This window comes from Marmota marmota, unplaced genomic scaffold, assembly GCF_001458135.2.
Source record: "Marmota marmota marmota unplaced genomic scaffold, marMar, whole genome shotgun sequence".
Taxonomy (NCBI): domain Eukaryota; kingdom Metazoa; phylum Chordata; class Mammalia; order Rodentia; family Sciuridae; genus Marmota; species Marmota marmota.
Window position 1 is genome coordinate 17,530,429 of NW_026000026.1, and position 26,688 is coordinate 17,557,116.

At 42.5% G+C, this 26,688-nt stretch overlaps 1 protein-coding gene across 3 annotated transcripts in view; it reads left to right on the plus strand.

Annotated features, from left to right (window-relative positions):
• Nucleotides 1-26,403, plus strand: part of Chd6 (chromodomain helicase DNA binding protein 6) — a 166,545-nt gene extending 140,142 nt beyond the window's left edge. Inside the window, exons 28-37 of one of the 3 annotated variants that reach the window (XM_048810932.1) lie at nt 1,887-1,947; nt 2,655-2,871; nt 4,539-4,747; nt 5,622-7,205; nt 10,369-10,520; nt 10,884-11,090; nt 12,125-12,577; nt 14,424-14,615; nt 15,562-15,681; nt 23,218-26,403. In XM_048810932.1, coding sequence (XP_048666889.1) covers nt 1,887-1,947; nt 2,655-2,871; nt 4,539-4,747; nt 5,622-7,205; nt 10,369-10,520; nt 10,884-11,090; nt 12,125-12,577; nt 14,424-14,615; nt 15,562-15,681; nt 23,218-24,114 — 4,092 coding nt within the window. In that variant the 3' untranslated portion in view covers nt 24,115-26,403. Of the gene's footprint in view, nt 1-1,886; nt 1,948-2,654; nt 2,872-4,538; nt 4,748-5,621; nt 7,206-10,368; nt 10,521-10,883; nt 11,091-12,124; nt 12,578-14,423; nt 14,616-15,561; nt 15,700-21,627; nt 21,676-23,217 lie in introns of those variants that run through there. The other 2 variants (XM_048810934.1, XM_048810933.1) reach the window with 2 other exon arrangements.
• Nucleotides 26,404-26,688: the final 285 nt, after the last annotated feature.

Genomic DNA, 26,688 nt, shown 5'->3' on the forward strand with positions numbered 1-26,688 from the left:
ATACTTAGCATATCCAAAAGTGTTCTGACAGGAAGATTTATAAGGCATAGCAAGTTAGTTTTGGTTTTGGTTTGGGGTTTTGTTGTTGTTGTTGTTTAACTGCCTAAATAGTGGAACAGGATGGCAGAGCACATTTAAGTGCCCCTTCAAAATGGTACAGTAGATCATCCTGAGGTTTCTTCTCTTTATTTGACTCTAGATGGCTGGAGATAATTCTGGCCTAGGGAAGGGAGTTTACTCGTGCTTCCTGGTTCTGTTTTGACTCTTCAGAACACATTTTCCTCTCTTGTTGCCCTTTTTTAGATAATTTGGAGAATTGAAGTGTTGACTCTCAATATCAGACTGCCTAAGTTTAAATCCCGGCTCTGCCACTTGTTAGCTATATTACCTTTAGGCAAATTACTGAACTTTTCTAGAGCTTGTTTTCTGCATCTGCAAAATGAGGAAAATATTGTTCCTACCTCATGAGACAGTTCAGATAACTAAATGAAACTAAGTTGTATTAAGGTTTTTTGCACAATGCTTAACAGTTTTTATTAGTATCAGTAGCTATTGCCATTCTCAGGAGGCTGAGATAGCAAGGAGAATGGCAAGTTCAAGGCCAACCTCAGTAATTTAGCTGAGAACATGTCTCAAAATAAAAAAGGGCTAGGGTTATAGCTCAGAAGTAAAATGCCCTAGGTTCAGTTCTCAATACCATAAGAAAGAAGAAAAAGGGGGGGGGGATGGACTCCTGTCCTTTTTTATCTTTTCAGAGTTTTCTTTCTTGGGCCCTTCCATGATATCAGGGTTCCCAACAGAGTGAGTGTTTTGAATTTTAACTACTGACAGTTGTACATAATCTGTTCATTCCTACTGTATTAAAGTACTGGTCTCACATTCCAGGGGCATCAGACCCTTTTACTAAAAGACCAAGTACTAAATTTCTTGGGCTAGAGAGCCACATATTATCTCTGCCACATACTCTTCACTTTTTGTACCCTCTTAAAAATGTAAGAACCATTCTTAACTTGAGGACCACACAAAATGAATAAAGACTACAGTTTGTTACTCTCGTTCTCTCTGACCCTGTGCTGTTATACAGCAGAGTCTTGACTCCTGAAGTCATTCTGTGTCATCATTCAATCAAAAAATAGTAGTCAGAAAACATTTTCAGTGTTACAAATAGAGTTCAGTTAAAAAAAAAAAAATAGTATGTTTTTTCTTCCCATCCCCAAGCTCCCACATGTACCATATGTAAGGAGTTTTTCAAGTTCCATGCCTAAAACCAAGACAGGGCCCAGGAAGGAACCGATTAGCACCCACTTGACAAATGCACCAACTTGGACAAGCTCTGTGCCTGTGATCTTACTCCAGATTCACTTGGAGTTTCAAATTGTGATTTTAATTTTAAATTCCTAGGGCTTGCGCCATCAGGTCTCATGTCTGGAGCAGTCATGTTTTATGAAAATAGTGTCTGTTGCTGTGAAGTGAGCTAACCATAATGAACATGAGCATGACACTTTTTCACAGCAAAAAGAAAAAATGCAGGCATATCATCTGTGAAATGACAGTATTGAATTTTAAGTGATGAAGATAAAGCAAATATTTAAATTCACAGCTAAAATAATGCTTGTAAAATGTAATTGCCATGGAGAGCGTGCCAGTTTATCTCTATGATAAGAATCATTCCAAGGGGAAGAAAAAACTTATTTCAAATAAACTGCTTGCTGACTTTTTTTAAACTGTGCATAAGTAAGCTGTGTTGATCAGGTACATCTTGGTCTTTAAGATGTTCACAGGAAGGATGTCTCTTGTGCATGCTTATTCCTGTTATATAGGGCCTCTCTGAGGCAGTTTCTTCTGATCTTCAGTTTTGCTGATGGAATGGCTTCGTTTATCCCTAGGAAAGTTCCAGTGATGGAGGTGATGCCATATTTGGTGAAAAGAAGGATGACAGCCGGGCAGGTGAGACTGTGTCCTTCTAAAGGCAAAGAAAAGTAAGGTCCCAGTTTGATAGTTATCCTGAAGTTTACATGTAATAAAAACACTAATTTTTAAGAAGACTCTTTAAAAATCACATAAGTTGAGCTTTTTTAAACTTAACTGGAGTCACATGTGGCTCTGGCTTCCTTTACATAGCATTGAAATACAAAATTAAAATGAATGATGTCTTAAATTACAATGGAGTCTGAGGAAAAAATAAATTATTATTTCATTGATTTTTTTTTTTTTTTTTTTTTAAGGATAGAGGTTTGGTTTTTGTAGTTTTTGTAGTTTTTGTTTGTTTGTTTTTTGTTTTTAATGTTTTCTGAATTTATACTGACCAGAGGCTTTGGCAGTTGGAAGGACCAACTACACAGAAGCCAATAGTTCTATATGGAGAAGGGGACAGAGTTGACTCATTCCTATGCTGTAGTTCAAGGTCCTCAAATTCTGCCCCCACAGAAAGGGACATGTGTATTTGAGAGAGAATACCAGCCACAACCTAAGGCTGTTTCTAAAGTAAAATTGCAGTCCTTCCCCCTCTGCCTAGCTCCTGGGCTGATTGTTAAAATAGCAGTTACTTTAATTAAGTTCCTGAGTCAGCTTTATTTTTATTTTTATTTAAACAAAACAGTCACACTTGTTTTAGCTCTGTTTATAAATACTAATATCCTCACTGATGTTTGAAGCCCAGGATGGCTCCGACCCAGACAAATCGCCCTGGCCAGTTCCATCTGCTCTCACAGCTCGTCTCCGGCGTCTGGTCACTGTGTACCAGCGCTGCAACCGCAAGGAGCTCTGCCGACCTGAAATCCTGGGACCAGGTAACCAAGGATACTGGGTTCAGGAGGAAATGTTCAGGAGAACCTCAGAAATGGACCTCATCAACAAGGAAGCCCAGAAGAGGTAAAGAAAAGTAAGGGCAAGAGGGCATACAGAACTGTTCACTGGGTAAGGGTGACAGAAGGTAAATCTAATAGCTGGAGGGCAAGTGTTTTTGTGTTCTCTTCTGACATCAAAATTCATTTTAAAAAACCTTAACATTAATGGTGTTATCATGGTTTTTGAGGAGTCTGAGGAGATCTGGGACACCTTTTTTAACACTTCCCAGATTTTTGTGACTTTCCAGCTTGCCACTCTTCCCCTGAGTTAGACCGCAGTCTCTAGGGATGTAGTTTAATCAAATCATTTCAAATCCTGTAGTAGTTCTGGCAACCAAGGGAAAAGTGTGTATTGAAGCTGTCTAATATAAGTCTTTATCAAGCCTTAGAGAGCAATAAGTACCATAAAATGCAAGCCCAACAGGAAAGAATAAATTGCTGGTAATTACTTATTCATCTGAAAATTAAGCTTAAAAAAAGAAAGAAAGAAAGAAAAAGCTGTATCAGTAACACCAGGCATGGTGGCACATACCTTGTAATCCCAGCAACTTGGGAGGCTGAGACAGGAGGATCCCAAGTGCAAAGCCAGCCTGGGAAACTTATCCAGACCCTGTCTTAAAATAAGCTAAAAAGGACTGTAGTAGAGGACCCCTGCATTCAATTCCCAGCACCACACACACACACACCAAAAAAAGACTACAGTAGACAAGGTCAGAATAGGCTAAACTACAGTTCTTTGAGTCTTTACATCTCTGTCCCCTTGATGAAGCATCCAGTGAAGTAAAGGGCACCACAGCAAATCCACTTATTTATCTGTACTCCTGACTTTATGAAACTTGTTAATTCAGGCAAAATATTTCTCCCACCTGCCATAGCTGCAGAGAGAAGAATCAGAACACTTCATCCCTGTTCCTCACTCTTCTACTGGCACCACACTCCCCATCCTGTTCCTAGCTGCGGTGGAAAGCACCATGCCCTCCTCATGAAGAAGTAGTAGCATGTCATTACCCTAGTCCCTAAGCCAGTAGCGTCATTCTGTTAATTGAGGATCCTTGTACCCCAGAGATGATTGACATGGGCAATCTACCTATACACCAGGAGAGCTGTGGGGAGTGGGGCTGCACTGAGGTAGCACTTCCCTTCTCCACCCTAGTTGTCAATTGTAAGATGGAGAGGTCAAACTTAATGGTCTTGGAGGATCCCTACAGAATTCTCTGATTCTATGTGGTCATGGGGAGAAGAGAAGACAAGATATTTAAGCCTATATAATATTTTTAATGTTATATATATTTTTAATATTATATATTAATATTAATATAATATATAAATATTGTATATATTTAACATTTAATATTTTAATATTATATATTAAATATTTAATATTTAAGTGGAAGTTAATTAGATTAATTCCTAAAATTAAGGACTTAAGATAGCAAAGTCTACACACATGACTTTGAAATAGGGAGGTAAATACCAGAAGGAAGAGCTGAAGATTTAAAAGTGGTTCCTTCTTTGGTGATCTGTTGTTATAAACTTCTCAACCCCAATTTAACTTAAATAAAAATGGACAAACCAGTCCACCTGCTTTCTTGATTTCATAGGCTTTTATAGTATGTGCTCAATAAGTAGTTTGGCCTTTTTGGAGGGGGGAAAAACAGTTCAATTTTTTTTCCCCTCTGATTAAATCTCAAGGTGGACTAGAAGAGAACAAGCAGATTTCTACAGAACAGTATCTTCCTTTGGAGTGGTTTATGATCAAGAAAAGAAAACCTTCGATTGGACCCAGTTCCGCATCATTTCCCGTTTGGACAAGAAGTCAGATGAGAACTTGGAACACTATTTTTATAGTTTTGTGGCCATGTGCCGAAATGTCTGTCGTCTGCCCACGTGGAAAGATGGTGGTGAGAAAACTTTTTGTCATAATGTTTTCAGATGAGGTGGGGAAAGAACATGCTGGTGTGTTCAAACTGCAGGGTTACTTTAGATGTAACTATGCAAGTGTAGTCTCCCTGAAGAATTCAGTTAAAGACAAGTAAGTTCTTAGAAATTCATGAATTTTTAATTGGATCCACCCCCCCAGTAAAATAGTTTACCTCTCCTCAAATGAAGTAACTGATGAAAGTTAAAACTCAGATTAAAACCTCACAGAAATATTGAGAGACTACCGTTAACTACTTTTACTAAAGAATGGGTGTTTTTTTTTTAAGTAACATTAAGATTTATCCTACTCTGAACTTTAGAACTTCTTTTAATTAAATCTTAATAACTTTAAACGTTTTCTTATGTATTGACTTATAGAAAATAAGTGGCTGTCATTATTGAGCCTATCCAGCATGGCTTCCCAGCTGTTGACAGTGTGCACAGACATCCTGCCTTTGCCCAACATGTGGCATGGTTAAAGTGTTTTCATTCAGACCAAGGAGCTGGATATTTTGGAAAGAACTTGGAGTCATACTCCAAGATCTGGATTTGAATTCTGGTTCTGCCGCCTTGAGCAATGTAGCTTATTTCATCATCCTTAAACAGGAATGATACTGACATATCATAGGATTTTTGTGAGAACTAGATAACACGGAAGAAGTACCTAATGTAGAGGGTAGATGGCATATGTCAATTAAATGGCAACTATTATGTACAGACTGATGTTTTCTTTCACCTTCAAGATCTGTCCTTGTCCATACCTTTTTAGTTTCCTAAAGATGCAGAGGCTCAGCGGGAAGGGAGTATCTAAAATCACCTTTAAGTAATAGGCTCTGCATTTCCCTTTCTCTTCAGGTCCCCCTGATGCCACCATCTATGTTGAACCAATCACAGAGGAACGGGCTGCAAGGACTCTGTACCGCATTGAACTGTTACGGAAGATCCGTGAGCAGGTGCTCAGGTGTCCTCAGCTGCACGAGCGCCTTCAGCTCTGCAGGCCCAGCCTATACCTCCCAGTCTGGTGGGAGTGTGGGAAACATGATCGAGACCTGCTCATCGGCACTGCCAAACATGGGCTCAACCGCACTGACTATTACATCATGAATGACCCCCAGCTGTCCTTCCTGGATGCCTATAGAAACTATGCCCAGCATAAAAGAACTGATACCCAGCCACCAGGAAGTCTCTGTTGCCTTTACCAGGCCAACTCTAAACTATATGAATCTCTTACCTATACTCAAATGAGTAGGACTTCAGAGTCACTTGAAAGTGAACCCGAGAATCTGGTGAAAATAGAAAACAGAGATGATCATCTTGTTCTGCCTGGGGGCAACTTACCTGACATGACTTGTGAAAACTTTATTTCTAAAGTTCAAGATGTCATTTCCATCAACCATGATGAAAGTCTGCTGCCTGAGTCCTTGGATAATATGATGTATGGTAAGAAGGTGTTCAGCCGAGAGGCAGGCTCTTTTCAGGAGAGCCCAAATACCAATATGGACTCTAGAAAAGATGCCATTGCCATCTCGGCAAGCAGAGATGGGAGCTGCCAGCCTGGTGGCCATGAGACAGCAATAACTTCAGGTTCCTCTCTTATGAGTAGCTTAGAAGAAGGAGTAGCTCAAATGAACATTAAAAGTGGAAAACATTTGTTGATATCGATTTCAAAGGAAGGGGATCCCTGCTGCAGTGAAACAGGGCAGAGACCTGAAAGCATGGGGCAGCTAGAAGCCAAATGCTTAGCTTCCCCTGTCTTAGATGCAGGAAATGGAAGTGGGCTTGTAAATATGTGCAGTCTTACTGTCTGTGACTCCAAAAGAAACCTCTCATCTGATCAACAATTAATTGATTTATTAGAAAACAAAAGTTTAGAAAGTAAATTGATTCTGAATCAGAACCAGAGTGATGAAGATGAAGAAGAAGAGGAAAATGAGGAAGAAACCTTAGTAGTGGCAACAGACACAAGAGAAAGGTCAGAGGTTTTACATCTCACTGAGCCTGTTGCAAATATCCCAAGGGAAAAGATCCGAGGCTTCCCTCTGGAAGAAGCCAAGAAAGGAAGCCTGGAGATAGTAAGCCAGACTCCTGGACCACAAAGGTCCTTTCCTCCAGTAGTCTGTCAGTGCCACTGCAAACACATGGAGAGGTGGGCACATGGCCTTGGGAGTGATGAATTTGAAGTGGAGAAACCCAAGGCTTACAACCCAGACCTGTACAGAAGCAAAGCCAGTAATACTGCAGTGGAAGGTGAGCCCACTGCTCTTCCATCAGAGCTATTTAAAGTGAAACATGAGCTTTTAAAAGAACCTTGGAAAGAAAGTGCAGAGGGGAAAAAAAGTTTCTCCACATGTACTCCCGAAGGGAGTGAGCCCAAGTCCGAAGACATGGATTTTGAGAATAAAGATGATTATGATCAAGATGGGACCTGCCATAGTCAAGGTATAGTATGTAAAATTTTGTAGTATTTTGGATAAACCAGTCCTTACATGACAGGAAGGGGCTTCATGATAGGGCCACTAAATGTTTTACAACACCATATGCTTGAAACCAAAGGTCATAGGTCTTGGTCTGAAACAGAGTAGCAACTGTGATCATCCCAGAAAACTGAGGTTGATTGTAGATCATAATAGCAGCCATGTGATCTGGGCAGGGGCTTGTGTGCTTTTATGCAATAGATGCAAAGTCCAGTGCTAAGGAGAAGTGGTTGGTTCTTACACTAGATCAGGTGCTTCAGGTTGGTTAAAGAAGAACAGCTTTGGGACCTCAGAGACTGCAGCTAATATAAGAGCCGTTAATTTGCAAGAACTTCAAAAATACAAATAATGTTCACCTTTACTGAAGTGAGCATGGAAAGTAGCATTTATTCATGTCATTGTCAGAACTCAGTGTAATATCAGTGCATTTTTCTTGAGGTTCTTTTTGTAACAGCAAAATAAAAATAAATAAAGTAACCAAACAAATAAGTTTGACCTTTTTAAATAGAGAAATCTTAGATGAAGGTTCAAGTGAGAAGGAATTTCAAAATGTTAAGAAAAAAATAAATGTGACTGAGATTCCTTATGCTTTACATGAATATAAACATATAATGGTAGGGATCCCAAGGAGCAACAGCAGCAAATGATTCTTATTTGCTGTTTTTATTTCATCAGGTCCAAGAGGGCATATTAGGATGAACAAAGAGAAAGTGTTCATTTGTTCTTACTATTATAAAAACCAACCCTGATGATGTCTGCCTGGTGCTGGTTGTGGCACTCAGGGAGTGAGACAGGCACAGCTTCTGTTTCCTGGGACAGTGGTTTTATATTAAAGAAGGGAAGAGAGTAGAGTGGTTAATCTTCTTTGAGTTACCTAGCTTCTTTTTGTTTTTAAACTCCTCTCTTTGGTTTTGGTCACTGTGGTCCACATCTGTCTTAGGAGAGAAGCCAAATCAAAAGTCACAAGCTAGTTAGGTTGAGGACTGAACTGAACTGAAAACAGCCTGATGGCTTCATGGCCCCACCAAGCCAGAAGCTAGTAAGGACCATACCCCAGGCTTTTTCCTTGCCCTAGGCCTCCAGGTATCCAGTTATAAAATCCACATTACTTTTTGAACCCTACTATGGAAAAAAATCACCAAATAATCAGTGTTTGGAAACCCAGACCATCAAATGAGCACAGGGCAAATGTGATTTAGACAAGAAAAGTTCCTCTTTCCCTTCTTCTTTGGTGTCACCTAAGTCAGGGAGAAGAACCACGAACCTCATACACGTTGTGATACTGGATAAGCATCGCGCACATGTATGGGTGGGGGTCTCCTGCACCAGTGCTGCTGAAAGTACTTTTGCAGACCTTGGAGGGGATCTTCCACACACGGGAGGTGTGGGATACATGGTGCAGAAAGGTTAGCCCTGCTCTGGAGATTAGAAATCAGCATTCCTAAAGAAGCAGTAACTCCACTGGTGTACCTGACAGGGCCAGCCCCCAGTTTTCGTGGCTCCTCTGCTTAAAACCTCAATGGTGGGGCTGGGGATGTGGCTCAAGCGGTAGCGCGCTCGCCTGGCATGCGTGCGGCCCGGGTTCGATCCTCGGCACCACATACAGACAAGGATGTTGTGTCTGCCAAATACTAAAAAATAAATATTAAAATTCTCTCTCTCTCTCCCTCTTTCTCACTCTCTCTCACTCTTTAAAAAAAAAAAAACCTCAATGGTGCTTCCATCAAGTACATAATAAAATTCAATTTTTCTCTCAAGACTTGTGGGACTCAGGACAATTTAGATGATTTTTATCCCCCCCAACCTCCATTGTCTTTTTTGTTCCTTGGCATGTTCAAAATAACCTTCCTTCACTGCCTCCTCACCTCTCTGGGTTTTCTCTCTCAACCAGTCTACTTAGGGAGATCCTTCCCTCTTAGTCTCTGTCATAGTACCTTATTTCCTTCACTTTATAGAACTTATCACAGTTTGTAATTTCAGTCATTGCTTTATTTTTACTGCTTTCCTATGAGACTCTTAAGAACCCTGAGGGTCCTCACTAGTATGGCTTGCTTACTCTGAAGTCCACTAGCAAGGCTGTTGATAGTAAAGTTCTCTGCAGTTCCCTAGGAGACTTGCAGCCAGAAGTGAAGTCACCACACTTTTAAAGGTAGACAGACATTCCTTGTCATTTCACCAAGAAAAAAGGACCACAGCTTTTCAGCCCTGGGCATTTCACTGCTATCTGTTCTTCCCTGTCATTATTGGTAAGTGGATCTTTGAAAACCCATTTCATATTGATAATTAACTTTCATCATTACTTAAGCTTGAAAGGAAGGAGCTGCATCCCCCCCCACACTGTCCCCCTGCATCAATGAAGTAATTGAAATGTTCCAGATTTCTTTACATTGTTTTTGACATGGATCTGGTCTCCTTTACCTGTGTTGTGTCATAATTCTTCATCATTCCTCATTAATATCACCCCCTTGCTGTGTTACATTTTATACTTCATAGACTGTCCCTTCAAATGTTTTTTCTCTTGTCCATGATACCAATGAGAAATGCAGCCATTCATCTCCTGTTACTCATGAATACAGAGAAATTTCCCTTCTCTCTTCTTTCATTGTCCATGTGGGTACACTGTTGGTATGCAGCATGCACTGGTCCTGAAGCAGGATTTGCCTTTATGGTTTCACTAACTTGGTTCTCTTGGAAATAGAAGATGTGGTAATTAATATTCAGCTTAAGATAAGTTAGCACAAGTATGGGGTTGTAGCTCGGTGGTAGAGTACTTACCTAGGACACATAAGGCACTGGGTTCGATCCTCAGCACCACATAAAAATAAATAAATAAAACAAAGGTTTTGCGTCTATCTACAACTAAAAGTATGTATATCAAGAAATAATAAGTTACCACAGAGTAAGCTGATTTAAAAAATGAAAAGACAAGGGCTGGGGATATAACTCAGTTGGTAAAGTGTTTGCCTCGCATGCACAAGGCCCTGGGTTCAATCCCCAGCACCACAAAAGGAAAAAAAAAAGAAATGAAATGAAAAGACAAATATGGATCACCTAATCACTTAGATCACTATTATCTCCCAAGCCCCTAATTAGGTGTTTTTTTTTTTTTTTTTAATCTCCTTGTCCAGACTACCCAGGGAAATACTCTGAAGAAGAAAGCAAGAGCTCGGCATCAGGCATCACAGGGGACCTTGGGGAAGACCCTCAGGAGACCCGAGCTCCTACCATTGCTCAGCTACTGCAGGAAAAAACTCTTTATTCCTTCTCAGAGTGGCCAAAGGTATCTATCAGAGCTTGCATTCTCCACTCAAAGCATTCTCAGCTTTGATTCCTGTATTTCAAATTTTTTAAAGTATTTCCATGAAATGAACGCAAGGTAAATGTTCAGTATCTTTTAAAAAGTATTAATTATATAACATTTAAACACTGAAGATATATGCCCTTGACTAAAAAAGTGCCAAATTATCCTCATGTTTATAGTACTATTTAATCTTGATTGTCTGGACTATGAAACTTAAGGCTTATAAAGTATGAGTACATTTGAGTGTTCTTTTCTAATCAGCTCCTTCTGGTAAGAAAACCTGACCCCTGATCTCAAGAGACTTTGTGCTTATTTCTCAAAGCTGTTATCTTTTTATCCCAGGATCGTGTGATAATTAACCGCCTGGATAACATCTGCCATGTGGTGTTAAAGGGGAAGTGGCCCTCCAGCCAGCAGTATGAGCCCTCCGGCACACTGCCCACCCCTGTCATAACTAGCAGTGCTGGTTCTCGAAATAGCCTCTCAGAGGCAGAGGTGGCAGAACACAGTTTCAGCAATTGTGCAGCATTGGCAGCCCAGATCCAGAAGGTGAGGCCATAAGGAGAACATGGACCACAAAACAAAGAATGGTGGCCCCATTCCATTTTCAATTCAGTCTTTCATTCAACAAATGTTTACTGAATGGATGGTGAGTTTTTGTCAGAGCCATTAGAAACTGAGGAATTGTTAATTGAGGTATTTGGACTTTAACCCATGAGCTGTGGAGAGCTGTTAAAAGTTTTGGAGCAGAGGAATATGTACTGAAAGCAGGGTTTTGCAGCTTGACTGGTGTCTGCAGGTTAGCAAGGGGGTGTGCTGGTAGGAAAGAGGAGTGCCTCAGGTGGGGGCCTTGGTGGGGAACTGATACAGTAGTTCTGAATTGTAGGTTAGAGGCAGAATGGGTACAAAGAAAGGAACAAACGTGGCAAGGGTGATTTGATAACTTGTAAACATGTAAAGAGAAGGAAGCATGAAGAGATGGGTGTGTTCAACCCTTGGACAATTCTGAGAGCAATAGGAACCGATAGAAATTAGGAAATCAAGGCAGGACTGCACACTTCTGTGGAAGGTGATGGGTTCTATTTGAGGGAGGTTGTGAATACACTGGTTCTCACTCTCCATTGCACATTGGAATTTGCCGTGGACTTTGAAAGCTACTGATTCTGATTTCATTGGTCTAAAATATGATCTGGATATTAGGGTGGAGTTGTTTGGTTTTTTGTTGTTGTTGTTTTGTTTTGTTTTTTGAGTTTTTTTTAACTTCCCAAATAATTCTGATGTTGAGCTGAGGCTGAGAATCCCTCTGTTATAATCTTGTGGCTGTTAAGTGTAGTGCAGGGACCAGCAGTGGTGGCAGCCTCTGGAAACCTTTTCAGAATGCAGACTCTCAGGCTCTACCCCTGGCCCATTGAAATAGAATCTGCATTTTAATAAGCAATCCAGGTGCTTTATGAGGAGACTTGAGTTCAGAGAACTTAAAGAAGCTGTCTGGAAATAAGCCTAAAAATCAGATCGGGAAGAGGAGCTGATGTTCAGCCACAAAAGTGACATTCAAACCTCTTTTGCCATGTGTGTATTCACAGGAGAGCTTCTTAGCTCCAGTATTCACAAAAGATGAACAAAAGCACAGACGTCCCTATGAGTTTGAGGTGGACAGGGATGCTAAGGCTCGGAGCCTAGACCAGTTCTCTGCAACCCACGGGCACCCCTCCATCATCCTCAATGGCTGGCATGGGGAGTCAGCTATAGATCTCTCCTGCTCATCAGAGGGGTCCCCAGGAGCCACATCCCCTTTTCCAGTGAGTGCCAGCACCCCTAAGATTGGAGCTATCGGTTCACTTCAAGGAGCCCTTGGTATGGACTTGTCTGGAATTCTACAAGCTGGCCTGATTCACCCAGTGACTGGACAGATCATCAACGGAAGCCTCAGAAGAGACGATGCTGCCACAAGGAGGCGGAGAGGGAGACGGAAACATGCAGAAGGAGGGATGGACCTAATCTTTTTGAAGGAGCAAACACTTCAGGCAGGAATCTTGGTAGGTCATTTTAGTAAAACATTGACCTTTCTGAACAAGGAAACAAACCCTTCCTCAGAAACCAAGTATTTTGGTTTATGGATCTCTCATCCCTCTTTCAGTTGTCCTACTTAATCGCTCTTGTTATAAGATGTAGTCTACCTTTTGTAGAAATAGATGCTAATCCATTAATGGCTCTTCATCTATGTGTGGCCTGGGAAACTGAGCCAGGAAGTCTTGTTACTTCAAATAGAAGAAACCCAGATCCTCCACTGTTTCAGAAGAGCCTCTGACAGTTGAGAGAGCAAAGCAAGACAGCAGGGTTGACCTTTCAGCATTTCCTCAGTGTAGTGAGGGCCTCCTCCTGTAGAGCAGGAACAGGAGTCAAAACTGGCTGAATGTTAGGCCTGGCTTGACATCAGGTGACATCAGGCACACTGCTGAGCCTCGCTTTGCTCCTCTGTAAAACTACCTAGAGGGTTTGCTGTGAGAGGATTCACTAAGATCACACTAATATTCTAAACTCAAAGAAGATCATTGTAAGCAACGAGAAGTCAGAAACTGTGTACTGGCCAAGAGAAATCTCCTTTAGACTTCGCTTAATGCTTAATATTGGATTTTGAACCCTAAAACATATTTCATGTAAACACATTAGAATCATATTTCAAGTTGTCTAATTTTAAAAGAGAAAACAATGGCCAGTACTTATTGAGTACCTACTATGGGCTAGGCACTGTGTCAGGGTTTTTCATGGTCCTGTTTGATCTTTAACAATACTGTGGAGATAGATGTTTTATAGATAAAGAACCTAAAACTTAAAAGCATTAAATAATTTGCCCAAAATTATCCAGCTACAAAATGGCAGAACAGGAAACCAAACGAGGGGCCTTGTATTTTAGATCCTGAGAGCTTTACTTCTAGGCTAAATTATTTAGGGTATATCTTCCCCTTAGACTTTCTATGTAATTTTGGAAAGCTGAAGTGGCAAGCCCTTTTTCCCCTGCCTAGTCCTGCAAGCTAATTTTAAGAGGTTACATTTGTTACATTTTGTTTTGTTTTGTTTGCAATACTGGAGATCAAACCCAGGGGTTCTCTGCCACTGAACTACATTCCCAGATCTTTTTATTTTTTATTTTGAGACAGGGTCTCTCTGAGTTGATGAAGCTATCCTCAAACTTGAAATCCTCCTGCCTCACCCTCCTGAGTAGCAAGGATTACAGGCATACACCACCTTGCCTGGCAAGAGGTTACCTTTTTTACAAGTACAAAGCCATGATTTCTCTGTAATACTCAGAATTCTGGTGGAATGACTAATAAAAAAAGAATTTTTAACATTTTTTTCCTTGGCCTCAGAGTATTTTTTAAATTTATTAATGCAGCCCCCTATTTAGCACTGATACTATATTTTTTAGTAGATCCCTATGATAGGCATTGGTAATACAGAAATGAATAAGACAGACATTCAAACTAGAGGGGGGAAATATGTGAGCAAATTTCAGTGTGGCGTTTTCTGTGAGGTAGAGAGCTGTAAACAAAGTGCTGAGAAAGTCAGGAGCTGGAACAGCCAATATTGCCTGGGACAGTCAGTGGAGGTGATAAAGAAGTAGACAAATCAGAGCTATCAGGATGGACTTAAAGTTTGCCAAGTAATCAGATGGGAAAGAAGGAAATTCAGGTGGAAAGAGTACCCATCATGTGTGAGAGCAGTGGTCAGGAGTGTGTGTGGGATTCTAATGCAAGCACCCAGCCATGAAAGTAGGTAGTAGAAATAGACAGTGAGGTTTGAAGAACACCTTGTGTGTTTAAATTTTAGGAATTAATTTTCATTTGTCAAAATTAACTACACATGCTCATTTTTTTCCTTCAGGAAGTCCATGAAGACCCAGGGCAGGCCACCCTAAGCACCACACATTCTGAAGGCCCCGGACCTGTTACCTCTGCCCCCGAGCCTGCAGCAACCACCAACAGCCAGGCTGAGAAAGCTGTTCCCAGCAAGAGTCTGCTTGACTGGCTGCGGCAGCAGGCTGACTACTCTTTAGACATGCCTGGCTTTGGGGCAGTAAGTGTTTACTGGTGCTACCTAAGACTGCTGTTAACTTCCTGATGACTTGAGGCCAATTTTGACAAACATGTGCTATTAAGGAGAAAAAAGTTTGTTTTCTGTTTTTATGTATAAATTCTGGCAAAATCCTCTAGTAAAGAAATTAAGGCCCATGTCAGAATACTGTGCCAAGAAGTCCACATGCAAAATCTTAACAGGACAGAACTTGCCAAAGTTCAGCCTCCCATGCCCCCAAAACAGCCACATAATAACATAAGCTTACAGATAAGTCTTTAGGTTTTATAAATTCTGCCACTTAATGAAAATTTTCCAAATTAATGCAACTTATATTGGGTGTGTGGAGGGTGTCTATTCTTAGTTTACATTTGCTGCTTTGGGAGCTTTCTTTGGTCATTTGCTGCTTTGGGAGCTTTCTTTGGTCATTTTGCTGCTTGTACTCCAAGTCCTGATAAGGAATCTTTAGGAAGACTCCTGAGCACTGATAATTTGTCTCGATTTCTCTTTTCTTACTTGCTCATCTACCCCACTACTGTCTTTTTCCTGGTACATCTAGAAGACTAATAAAACAAATAGGTAGAGAGCACACAGGGAAAAAAAAAAAAAAAAAAAAAACACAGGTGTACAATCTCCAAAGGTAGACAAAGGCAGCAGGCAAGTACCGTGGACAGGGACATATCCCAAGGTTAGGGATTCAGCAGTGCCTTGGGAAGCTAGTGGTCAGCTCAGGTGCTGTACTCTAGAGGGCCCAGGGCCCAGGGCCCACACAGCCTGCTTTCAGCTTGCTGCAGGATTGCTGGTCCTTCAAGGAGAGAAAGCCTCAGTGAGGGCTGTGGTGGGGTCCTAAGCAGAGGGCCATCAATGGGAAAAATACCAAAACCAACTGAAAAGCACTACCCTCACTGTTGCACAGTGTTTTTTAATATTGGTCTCATTTGCCTCCTAGAATTTTTCGGACAAACCAAAGCAGAGGAGGCCACGCTGTAAAGAACCTGGAAAATTAGACATCAGCTCTCTGAGTGGAGAAGAAAGGGTTCCTGCTGTCCCTAAGGAGCCAGGACTGAGGGTAGGAAGAGGGTCATTGGTTTCAGGGGGTAAGGAGAATGTCCTGGTTAATCCCTGCTTTGTATACTTGAGACAAAGCCCCAGCTGGAAGTGGATAGCTGGGCGATATTTTTCCAGAGGACAAGAGGCCAGCACAGAGAGTTGATGAACAATGCTAAGAGGTGCCCAGGGCATTTTTGAACAGCAGTGTGACTCTCCCCATGGTCATTTGCTTTTAACCTTTACCACTTAAACAACTGTTGAATCATTCCCAAAACAACTTTTTTTTTTCCTATTTGTAGTGTTAGGAGAGAAAAGAAACTTTAATCTGTCTACAGCAGTCTCTTTTCAGAAATTTTAAATTTTTTATCTACATTTTTGATTACCATTTAAGATATTTCCTCCTAGTGCATCCCCACTGGCAGTGAAAAACAACTGGTTCCAAGCCCTGCCCTTTCCTATTACAGAGTCATGAGACTGGAAGGGACTTCAAGGACATCTACAGAATACTTAGAGTATGTGGAATCAGAGTTAATTAGTTTACAGACGAGTACAAATTTGGAATAGAAAAATCATAACCTCTAGGGGGCAGTGGTAACATTTCAGTCGAAAACATGTTGAGCATGGACAAGTTGCACATCATTGAGCTTTTAACCTCCTCAAAGTACTTCCTGCCCAAACAGGAGCTTCAGTCCCCAGGGGCACATGTGTTGTTCCTTGAACTCAGACTCTCCTGAACACTCTCTCCAGCACTCTGCCAGCTGCAGCTTCCCTGAGGATGGTTCCCTTCTTGGTAGAATTCCTGAGTGCGATTTCTTATTTTAGTTGCAAAAGACCACCCATCCTAATCATTTCCTCCTTGTGCAGAAGGAGTTGTTATTTAATGTTCCAAAGAACTTGTCACTCATTTTGTCACTCTCCCAGCAGCTCCACAGACAACTGTTCTCATTCATTTGCATACTCTACCACAGACACTGGGAGGAAGACCTGGGCTCAGTCCCCCAAATTTAATACATTGTAAAAGCCACCCTTTGCCCTCTCTTTATTCTTAAAGTCTTTATCAGCCTTTTCTTAGGCTACTGTGCTACTGTGCTATACAAACTGATCCAACTTCTGTTCTTTCTGTCTTTCCTCACCCTTCCCTTTGTGTTTTAGCACACAGCAAGTGTCTCAGTGAAGTCATCAGGTGAAGACCTCTAGTCCTTGCCTTGTTGTGGTCCCTGAGCTTTTAGTTTACACACATGTCATAAAAGCAATGTGGTTTCCCTTTTGGCTTCTTCATTACTATCTGCATGTCTAGTGGTTTACTTCATGTTCCCTGGAAATTAGTGTTCATCCCTCTCTGTAGGCACCCTTCCCAGGAAGCCCATTTCTTTTTATTCGTTTTGTTTTGTGGACCAGGGATTGAACCCAGGGGAATTTAACCACTGAGCCACATCCCCAGCCCTTTTTATTTTTTATTTTGAGACAGGGTCTCTTTGAATTGCTTAGGGCCTTGTGAAGTTGCTGAGACTGACTCTGAACTTTTGATCCATCTGCCTCAGCCTCCTGAGTCACTGGATTACAAGAGTGCACCACCACGCCTAGCTCGGGAAACCCATTTCTAAACTCTTCTTGCAAGCCAGCCTCTTTCCAGAGATGCTTTTCCCTTCTTTGCTAAGCAAGCACATTTCTTGCCTTAGAGGCCATTTCTCTGCAATAAGACAGGAATGGGAAGCACTTGTCCACCTGGTCTCAGTTCTGCTCAGCCTTCCCAGCAGAGTCAGGGCCACATGCTCCTCTCGGCTCCAGGTGGGTCATGTGTCTCCCACAGCTCCTTCTGATATCCAAGCTGTCCAGGGACGGTTACACCCCTTTTTCCCATTAAAACTCAGTCTGTTCAGGCTACTGTAACAAAAGGCTTATAAACAACAGAAATTTCTCAAAGTTCTGAAGGCTAGGAAGTCTAAAGTCAAGATGGCTGCAGATTAGTGTCTGAAGAGGGCCCAGTTCTCACAGGTAGACATCTTCTTGCTATGTTCTTACATGGAGCACTCTTGTAAGGTTTCTTAGAAGGGCACTAAACCCATGAACATAGGCTTGTCCCCTGTGATCTACCCCAGAGCCCTCACCTGCCCTCACCTTTGAGGACAGGATTTCAACATATGAATTTGGGAAGGACACAAATGGTGAGGCCATAACAGAAACCCTGTTTCTTTTTCTAGAAGTACATTAAAATCCTATAAGGAATGCCTTCCTTCCCTTGAGCTCATATACTCTTTCCTGCTGTGTGGCTGGATGAGGTCCACAGACTTGGCATAACACAAGCTGCATGGAAGGCCAGTGCCCAGTACCTAGTGGATGCTCATTAACTGTGTGTATACACACTCATAGTTAATGCAGTTTTTATGTCAGTTGTGTATGTGTATATATTTTATGTATAAATAGTTTGTTTTTTTCTGAGACATATGGCAGTAAATTGCAGATATGACATTGCTCCTAAATACTTTGGCATGTATCTCCTAAGAACATTTTCCTATATAATTATTGCCATTATCAAACATGAATATTAATAAGATCTGATATCTGTACTCCGATTTTTTTCACTTATTCCAAAAAATGTGTTTTAGAGCCACCTTCTGTTCTGGTCTGGTTTGGTTTGTTTTTAGAATTTTTAAAAGAAGAACCACACATCACATTTGTTGTAGGCCTTACTTAGTGTTTGTTGGATGAACTTACCCACCTTCCTGGGAAGAGCCAGGAAGCTTTGGTCGCCACTCTTGTCTTACTTCACCCAAAAATCTTAGAGTTGGAATAGATGCTGCCAGATGTTTGAAGAGGACGTTTGAGGCTGGAAAGTTTATGCTATCACCTAGGAAAGCAGCTTTGCCTTCATTGTAGCTTGAATACTATACTTTCTTTCTCTTTGCTCTCTCTGCCTTCTTCCAGGAAGAGGAAGGAGGTTTGTACCCAGGGTATAATTATGCATAGGGGGAACTGCCAAAGCCAAATTTGGCCACTGTGTGTGGTCGCCAAGTTGCTAGGAGGAGCACCTACCTAGGGGTGAGCAGCAGCTGGGTGGCTGGAGTGACTCTCCCTCCACCGGAAGTGGTGAGCATCACCTTCCTCTGCCAGCATTCCTCTTGCTGTGCTATAGCTGAAGAATTCCCCTCTAACTCTGAGCTTTCTGCGCTGCTCTCCAAGCCTAAAGGGAAACGAAGACCAGTCCATGGCTTCATAGCAAGCTCTCATTTCTGAGAAGGGAAAGGATGTTTCATGAGGAATGTTCCGTACACTAAAGGGCAGAAAGAACCTGGCAGGCCAAAGGTTCTGCAGGGCATAGGCTGGTCTTAAATGAGTTGAATCATCCTAGATGCCCTGTCATGTTAAAGATCTTATTTAGAAGAGATTGTTTGAAAATAGGTAGAAGAATTATTCCTCAAGCCCTGGGCTTAATTTCCTTCCTAACAAAAAGATTTCTGAGATTAATCATGTCCTTCCCAGTGGAGAGTTAAGAGCAGACTTATAATGGGAACAAGTGTGAGGGAGAAGGGAAAAGACATTCCCCAGCTCTTAGTTGTTGGTGGGCCACACTGAAGAGCCTTAGAGAAGCCTGGAGCTGGAGTTGTGCTTACTCTGACCAGGGCCCTAGGCAGAGGTCATGTGCCAGCAAGGCCCAGGATTCTGTGATGTAGACAGAGTGGCTGGCTCAGAACGAGGTGGTTTGCATTGGTGAGTGCAAGACTGATAGGAAATCATCCTTTTAACCTGGCCCCATCCAACAGATCTTACTGCCTCTCCTTTTTTGTTTGTTTTTATTTTATTTTGGTACTGGGAATTGAACCCAGGGATACTTGACCACTGAGCCACATCCCCAGCCTTTTTTTTATTTTGAGACAGGGTCTTCCTAGAGTTGCTTAGGGCCTCCCTAAATTGCTGAGGCTGGCTTTGAATTTATGATCCTCCTGCCCCAGCCTCCTGAGTCACTGGGATTAGAGGTGTGCACTACCACTCCTGGCTCTTAGAAACATTGTCTCTTTAGAAACAAGAACCATCCAGGACTTTCTCCCTAGTGATTGACCTCAGAGCCAAATCAGACACTTGCTCCAGGATGATCAGCATAGGATATTGCAGGTAGTTGGTCATGTTGGGAATATAAGGAATGTGGCATAGTATGGTGGGCACTGGCCTCCTCTGTCCCTAACCAGCTATGCCCAGATCAGCCCTTGCCCCTCTGTGAAAGGCAAGGGAAAGCAAACATGACTGAGCAGTTTGTTCCAGCTCTGCCATAGCAAGGATCTTTCTTTTTTTCTTTTTTTTTTTTTTTTTTAATACTGGGGATTAAAACCAAGGATACTTTATCAATGACCTACATCTGCAGCCCTTTTTATTTTTATTTTCAGATGAGGTCTCACTGAGTTGCTTAGGGCCTTGCTAAGTTACTAAGACTGGTCTCAAACATGATGATCCTCCTGCCTCAGCCTCCCAAGTCGCTAGGATTTAAAAGGTGTGTGCCACTACACCCTGCCCAAGGCTAAAAGAGAAGAGCTTTCTCCTCAAAGTTGCCATCAGAAAACTTTTTGTCTACAGTGAACTGGTTTTTCTGAATATTCTTTGGGAAATTGAAGGACCGATGTAGGACTTCAAAAATAACTATATCTAGGGACTTGGAAATGTTCAAATATACATACTTTACACATGAGTCTAAGCCCTCTGAGAAGCAGCCTTAATAACAGGACTGACTCCAGGGGCTGATGTGATGGTTCATTGAGAGGATGTTATGGAGCCTTGGACGGGTGCCTGACACATGGCAGATTCTTCTTTTGTGGCAACTGGCATTTCTCCTTATGCTCTTCCTCTTACCACCACCCCTTCCTGAGCACCACTCCATGCCAGATTCCCTGCAGTGACCACTCACTGCTGGGGAAATGGACACATCTCCTCTGTTGCTCCTTTTGGAGCTCACCACACATGTCCTCATAGCTCCCTGAGACCCAAAACCAGTGTCACCAGCGAACCCTTCAACTGCCCTGAAGCAAAACAGTTTTTTTCCCCACACATTTTTTATTGGTGCATTACAGTTGTACATATTGATGGGATCTGTTGTTATACAGTTGTACATGCACACAGTGTAACAATACAGTTTGCCCAATATCACTCTCTAGCACTTGCCTCTCCCTCCCTCCCTGCCTCCCACCTCTTGGTCCCTTTCCTCCAATGATCACCCTTTGATTTTTAGGAGATCCACTCCCACCTTTGCTTTTCCCTTTTCCTCTCTAACTTCCGAGTATGAGAGAAAACATATGACCCTTAACCTTCCACGGTTGACTTATTTCGCTTACCCTCTGTTAAGTTTTCCAAGAATTTTACATGTTGAAAGTTTTGGAAGAAGAGAATCGGTGAAATCAGTGGGAAATGCTGAGCTATGAATTGAAGTGCATTAAGTCAGTCCTTAGGAAGACGGTAAACTATTTTTGGTCTCAGCCCTTAACTACCTCATCTTTCCTGACTTCTCTCTCCATGTTTTCTAGGACTTCAGACCCTAATAATAGGGTTTTTCTGACCCTCCTGGTGTCTCTGGAGGGGACCTTCACCTTCTTTCTTGCTCCAGTTATCTGCTCTATTAAGGGGGACAGCCAAGTCCCTGCCTGATTCAGCGACATGAAGGTGGTGGGCTAGTGGAACCTTGGCTACTTCTTGCCAGATCCACAGTCACTTCCCGCTTGCAGGAAGGGAAGGTGTTTGTACACAGGAGAGTCCTAAAAAGGCATCAGATGCAGTTCATAGAGATAGATTGGCTGAGCCTGGCACAGTGGTAAATGCCTATAATCCCAGCTGTTCAGGAGGCTGGGGCAGAAGGATTGCTAGTTCAAAGCCAGCCTCAGCAACTTAGTGAGGCCCTGTCTCGAAATAAAAAGAGCTGGGGATGTGACTCAGTGGTTAAGTTCCCCTGGATTCAATCCCTAGTACCAAAAAAAAAAAAGGAGAGAGGGAAAGAGGTTGGCTCCTCTGGCACAGGTGACTGAGTAAGCTCTCTTACCTTGCATGGCTCTTTAAACTCTGCATTCTAGTCTGAGGATGACCCATGTCCCCAGTTCAAATTCAGTGTTGTAAAACCCACCAAGGCCGCTGTGAACATCCTCCCTCACCATTGCTGGAATCAAGGGAAGGTGCTAAAGTAACACCAGCTTCGTGATGAGACCGAAGGAGGGAGACACCTGGGCTATGAGGGCCACTGCACTTTAGTGTGGCTGGGAAAGGGAGCTGCCTTCTGAGGCACTGTTTCTTTATACTCCCCTGCATGACAAAAGACCAAAACTTCTGAAAAACAGAAGTCACCTTCCTTCAGTCCTGTGAGCACACGTGGACATGGTGACACTGAGAGCAGTGAGAGATGGAGGGCAGTAAAGAAAGGCCTGCAGTTCTCCAGGAGCACAGGGGTTCCGGGTACTAAGTCCTGAAAGAAAACATTTTTCTCTTTCTGTGGGATTTGTTCATAACATCTGTTAAACAAATTCAGAGATAGAGTCGTCATAACTGCAATGGTCTGTCTAATTACCTCTCCACAGCCAAACCATATGCTCCACGAAGCAGGCTCCCAGCTGCCCCGCAGAGCTCCTGAGCACCTTCTCAGATGAAGGTGGTGTGGGGCTGCAGCTCAGGCTTTCCCCGCCACCATGCTGCCTCCTGCTCACTGCCACCATTAAGGCGGTCTGTTCTCCTCTGTGATCTGTGTGGCATAATCCTCCTGATCAGGAAGGGTCCGGATGTGTAATGCCAGATGACATTGTGAGTCCTTGTGAGCAGAAGTACAGACTGCAGAGCTTCTTGCTTATTAATAAAGTCAAAGAATAAACCGCCAAAGAAAAGAAAAATAGATGGTCTTTCTTAAGGGAAATCAGAACATCACTAATTTGGGTGGCATTCCCTCCCAGAGTTCCTTCATTTCTCCAGCCCACATGTACACCTCATGTTGCCTCCAGTCATGCCTTCCAGAAGCTCAGGATCCAGAGGGAAATGGAGCACACACAAAATTTTTAAGTAAATAACATCCCAGGCAAGCACTGCTTCCTGTAGGCCAGGTACTGTGTTAAACACAGGTAGGGATCATTGTCCTTTTTTTTTTTTTTAGAACTGGCAGGTCTCCTGGCTCTAAACCCCGTCTTACATATTCTGCTTTGTTACTTCAATATAAACCTTACTGTGTCATGAGGAAGGCAAATGTTGCATCTGGTGAAGGGGTCTCATCCATAAGGGTCTCCATGAGACCCAGGTTGTCTTCACTGCTGGTCTCCAGCTCCCAGCTCTCTGCCACCTTCTTACAGTGAGTGTTGGAGGTGTTGGCAGTGACAGGGACCTGTTTTTTCCCAAACTACCAAATGCCCTCAACCTCTGAGAGAGAACCCCTCTGGGCCTGTGGGCAGAAGCACTCCTTCCACTGGGAGCCTTTCATGGATATGGGGACAAGCTAGGCCACTGTACAGCATAGTCATCACCTCCAGCCACCTGTGTGCCATCAGTAGCCACCTGCCTGCCATCATTAACTATCAGCATCTTATGTTTCTTCGTTCTTTTTCAGGGATTTCTTCCAGAAAACAAATTCAATCACACCTTGGCTGAGCCTGTTCTTCGGGATGCAGGCCCCCGCAGGAGGGGGAGACGGCCCCGGAGTGAACTCCTGAAAGCTCCCGCCATTGTGGCAGACTCTCCCTCTGGAATGGGGCCACTGTTCATGAACGGGTTGATTGCAGGGATGGACCTGGTGGGATTGCAGAACGTGAGGAATATGCCAGGTATCCCCCTCACTGGGCTGGTGGGCTTCCCAGCTGGCTTTGCCACCATGCCTACAGGCGAAGAGGTCAAGAGCACCCTGAGCATGCTGCCCATGATGCTGCCAGGAATGGCCGCAGTACCCCAGATGTTTGGTGTTGGAGGACTCCTCAACACACCCATGGCAACTACCTGCACGTCCCCTGCTCCAGCATCTCTCTCAAGCACAACGAAAAGTGGCCCATCAGCCACTGAAAAGACTGCAGAGGATAAGCCAAGCAGCCATGATGTAAAAACTGACATGGTAGCTGAAGACAAGCCTAGTCCTAGTCCATTTTCTGATCAGTCTGAACCCGCAATAACTGCTAGTAGTCCTGTGGCTTTTAACCCATTTCTCATCCCAGGAGTGTCTCCTGGACTTGTTTACCCATCTATGTTTCTCTCCCCAGGCATGGGCATGGCTTTACCGGCCATGCAGCAGGCCAGACACTCTGAAATAGTTGGTCTAGAGAGCCAGAAGAGAAAGAAGAAGAAAACAAAAGGGGACACCCCAAACCCCAACCCAGAGCCTGCTCCTGGGTGTGAAAGGGAGCCCAGCAGCGATCAGAACTACACTGAGTCCAGTGCCCCTTTGCCCCCAGAGAGAGAACATGTGGCACAGGCTGGGGAAGGGGGACTCAAAGACTCCAGCAACGACACCAATTAGAACTTTTTCATTTAAGAAATTATTGTGACTTGTAAGTTTCTTATCCCATAAAGGTTTGTTACTTCCCTCACTTCACCTTCATAAGAACCTGTGTTTCCATAAGTAATATGACCTACCTAATTTCCTGTCTGAAAACTATGGTAACAGATGTTAATAGTTGCAGGGTCTTGCCACTTCGTTAGATAAATGTTGTCTACCTAGTCTGGGAGGCACAGTTCTCATTCTGTTCTCCAGTTGTTCATTCCAGCAAGCGTAGTTAATACAGTACTTGGTGACACGCCCTACCCCCTTCTTGTCCAAGTTTCCCACTTATCTGAGGAAAATAAATGGAAAAAGAAAGCTGTCTAGGGATTTACCATTGAAGTGCTGAAGAACAGAGACAAAGAGGAGCTCTCTTTTCCATGAGCTAGGTTGAATAGGAAGAACATAACAAGGAAACCAAAAAAGCACAGAAAAAGGAAGTGCTGATGCGTACTTTTTAGTTAAAATATGTCCCTATTTTATCATGATTACTAAGTAGTGTACTCCGAAGTGTATGACTAATGGCTGAAATTGCACACATTGATTTCTTTATAAAAAACAGAAACCTTACTGGTAGTAATTCCCCATTCATTGTTTTTCAGACACCTGCAGCAAGAAGAAATACTGGCTGACTAGGCATTATTTTATGTATACATACTGTCCCTCTCCCCAGTTAAAATATGATTCCAAGAATGCTTCAGATAGCTCGAGTCATTGCCGCCACAGCAGGGCAGGGCTCACCCTCACAGGGCCACTCGCTGCTCTCCCTTCAGCCTCCGAGAACCTCTGTAGCCACTAATTTGCCTCTGCGTTTAATGAATCCTAATGGAGTTTTGTTTTCTTCACCAAGAATAAGGCTTTTCAGAGCCTGCGAGAAGGTAGTTGCTCAACACTTGCTAGGGTCTGTCGTCAGGGTGGTTCAGGGTTGTCGGGACACGGGTACCACCCGTTACGCTACAACTGTGAAAAGATTTCTCCCCTCTCCATTATTTCTCTACTCTGTTATATCCTACAGTTGGGCCCAGATTCCAAATTATCAGTTAGCCAGGACCGTTGCACGTCAGCAGTGTTCTCTCCTTCCTCAGCTTCTCTGTGTTCAGGAACTGAACCTTTTAAGCACTTCCCTCTTTTGTTCGCCTTCCCATCCTCCCACATCCCCCATGGGCTCCTCCGTGGCCAGCTCGGCCAGCCCAGCTCGAGGCTCAGCACTCTGGGGCACAGGGCTCACAGGGTCATGGAAATAATACAAGTGTTACTAGTACCAGTTTCACTTTTTGTTGTCACAATTTACTGTGTTTTTTACTGTTTCTGTTACAGTTTTGCTAATTTATCAGAAGGTCCAAAAGTTTGACATAACTATTTCAGTTTGCATTATTTATTTATGATGCTTTTGTCATTGTCTTTTATACATTTGGGATTATAAATTATGTAAATGTTAAAATGAGCATCTCAAAGAAGTCTGTTAAATCGTGACTGAAAAAAATGAATCAGTTGTATTTTCAAAAAGTGGAGTCCCAGTTTTATGAATCAGAGATATAAACTAGAAATACTATAACTGATCCTATAAGAAGAAAGAATCTGATAATTGAATAAATCCTATTTAATGGCATTCTTGTAGTGTAGATGGTCTATAATGCTGGCAACAGATTTCTTAGAAATGCTGCTCTCTCTATTTAACTAACATTTTGTTCAGTTTTGCCTCCAGTGGAAGCAGAAAGGGTTTTTTCAGCTGTTAAATCCTAAAAATCAATATAATTTATTTATGTAAAAAAGAAATCACTCAATCAATATATTTTTGAACCTTTTAAGTACTAATTTTCTTTTTATCAAGTAGAAAAAAAAAATGTATTTGCCCTAAATCCTTAAAATACAAATGCTATAAAAATTCCTGTATCTTGAAAGCCTTACTGCAAATGAGTATTATAGACACCCAGCAGAGTCTGGTTTTCTTTGTTGTCCTCGTGTTGTTGTTGTTTTGTATGGAAAAGCTGCTTTCCCCAGGTTCCACTTTAACGTCCAGTAGGTCCCAGGGTCCACGTGGATCTGAAGTAAGAACTCACCACAGCATGCGCTATCCCTTCTTGTAGCTTATCAAACCTGTATGTTAACTCTCGGGTGTTTAGGCTTCTGTTTGACTGCTGTTGTGACCCTGTTGGCAAAATGAAACTGACACTCTGTGGACTATTTGCTCTGTAAGGCATAAGTGCTTCTTATGATTACTTTGACGTTTCAAAGAGCAAAAGCCAAATTTAAACTCTCTTCAACAAACTTGAGCCTTTTCATCTAATTCCATGTCACTCGCAGCCATAACTTTCCTTGATCACTCTTAACCTCATGTCTTACACAATAAATTGTCTGTGGTCTTGATCCTGAATTTAAAAAAAAAAAAGTTTAAAAGTCAAATTTGTATTTGAGAAATTCAGTGGCACTTGGGTGTCTCTTGCTGCCTGGGCATTTTATGGATGCATCCTATGCACATGAACAATCTTTCCTAGGTTCCTAATTCATGGCGACCCCGTTGAGAGCTTGCTGACTGTCCATTCATGGGGGCTG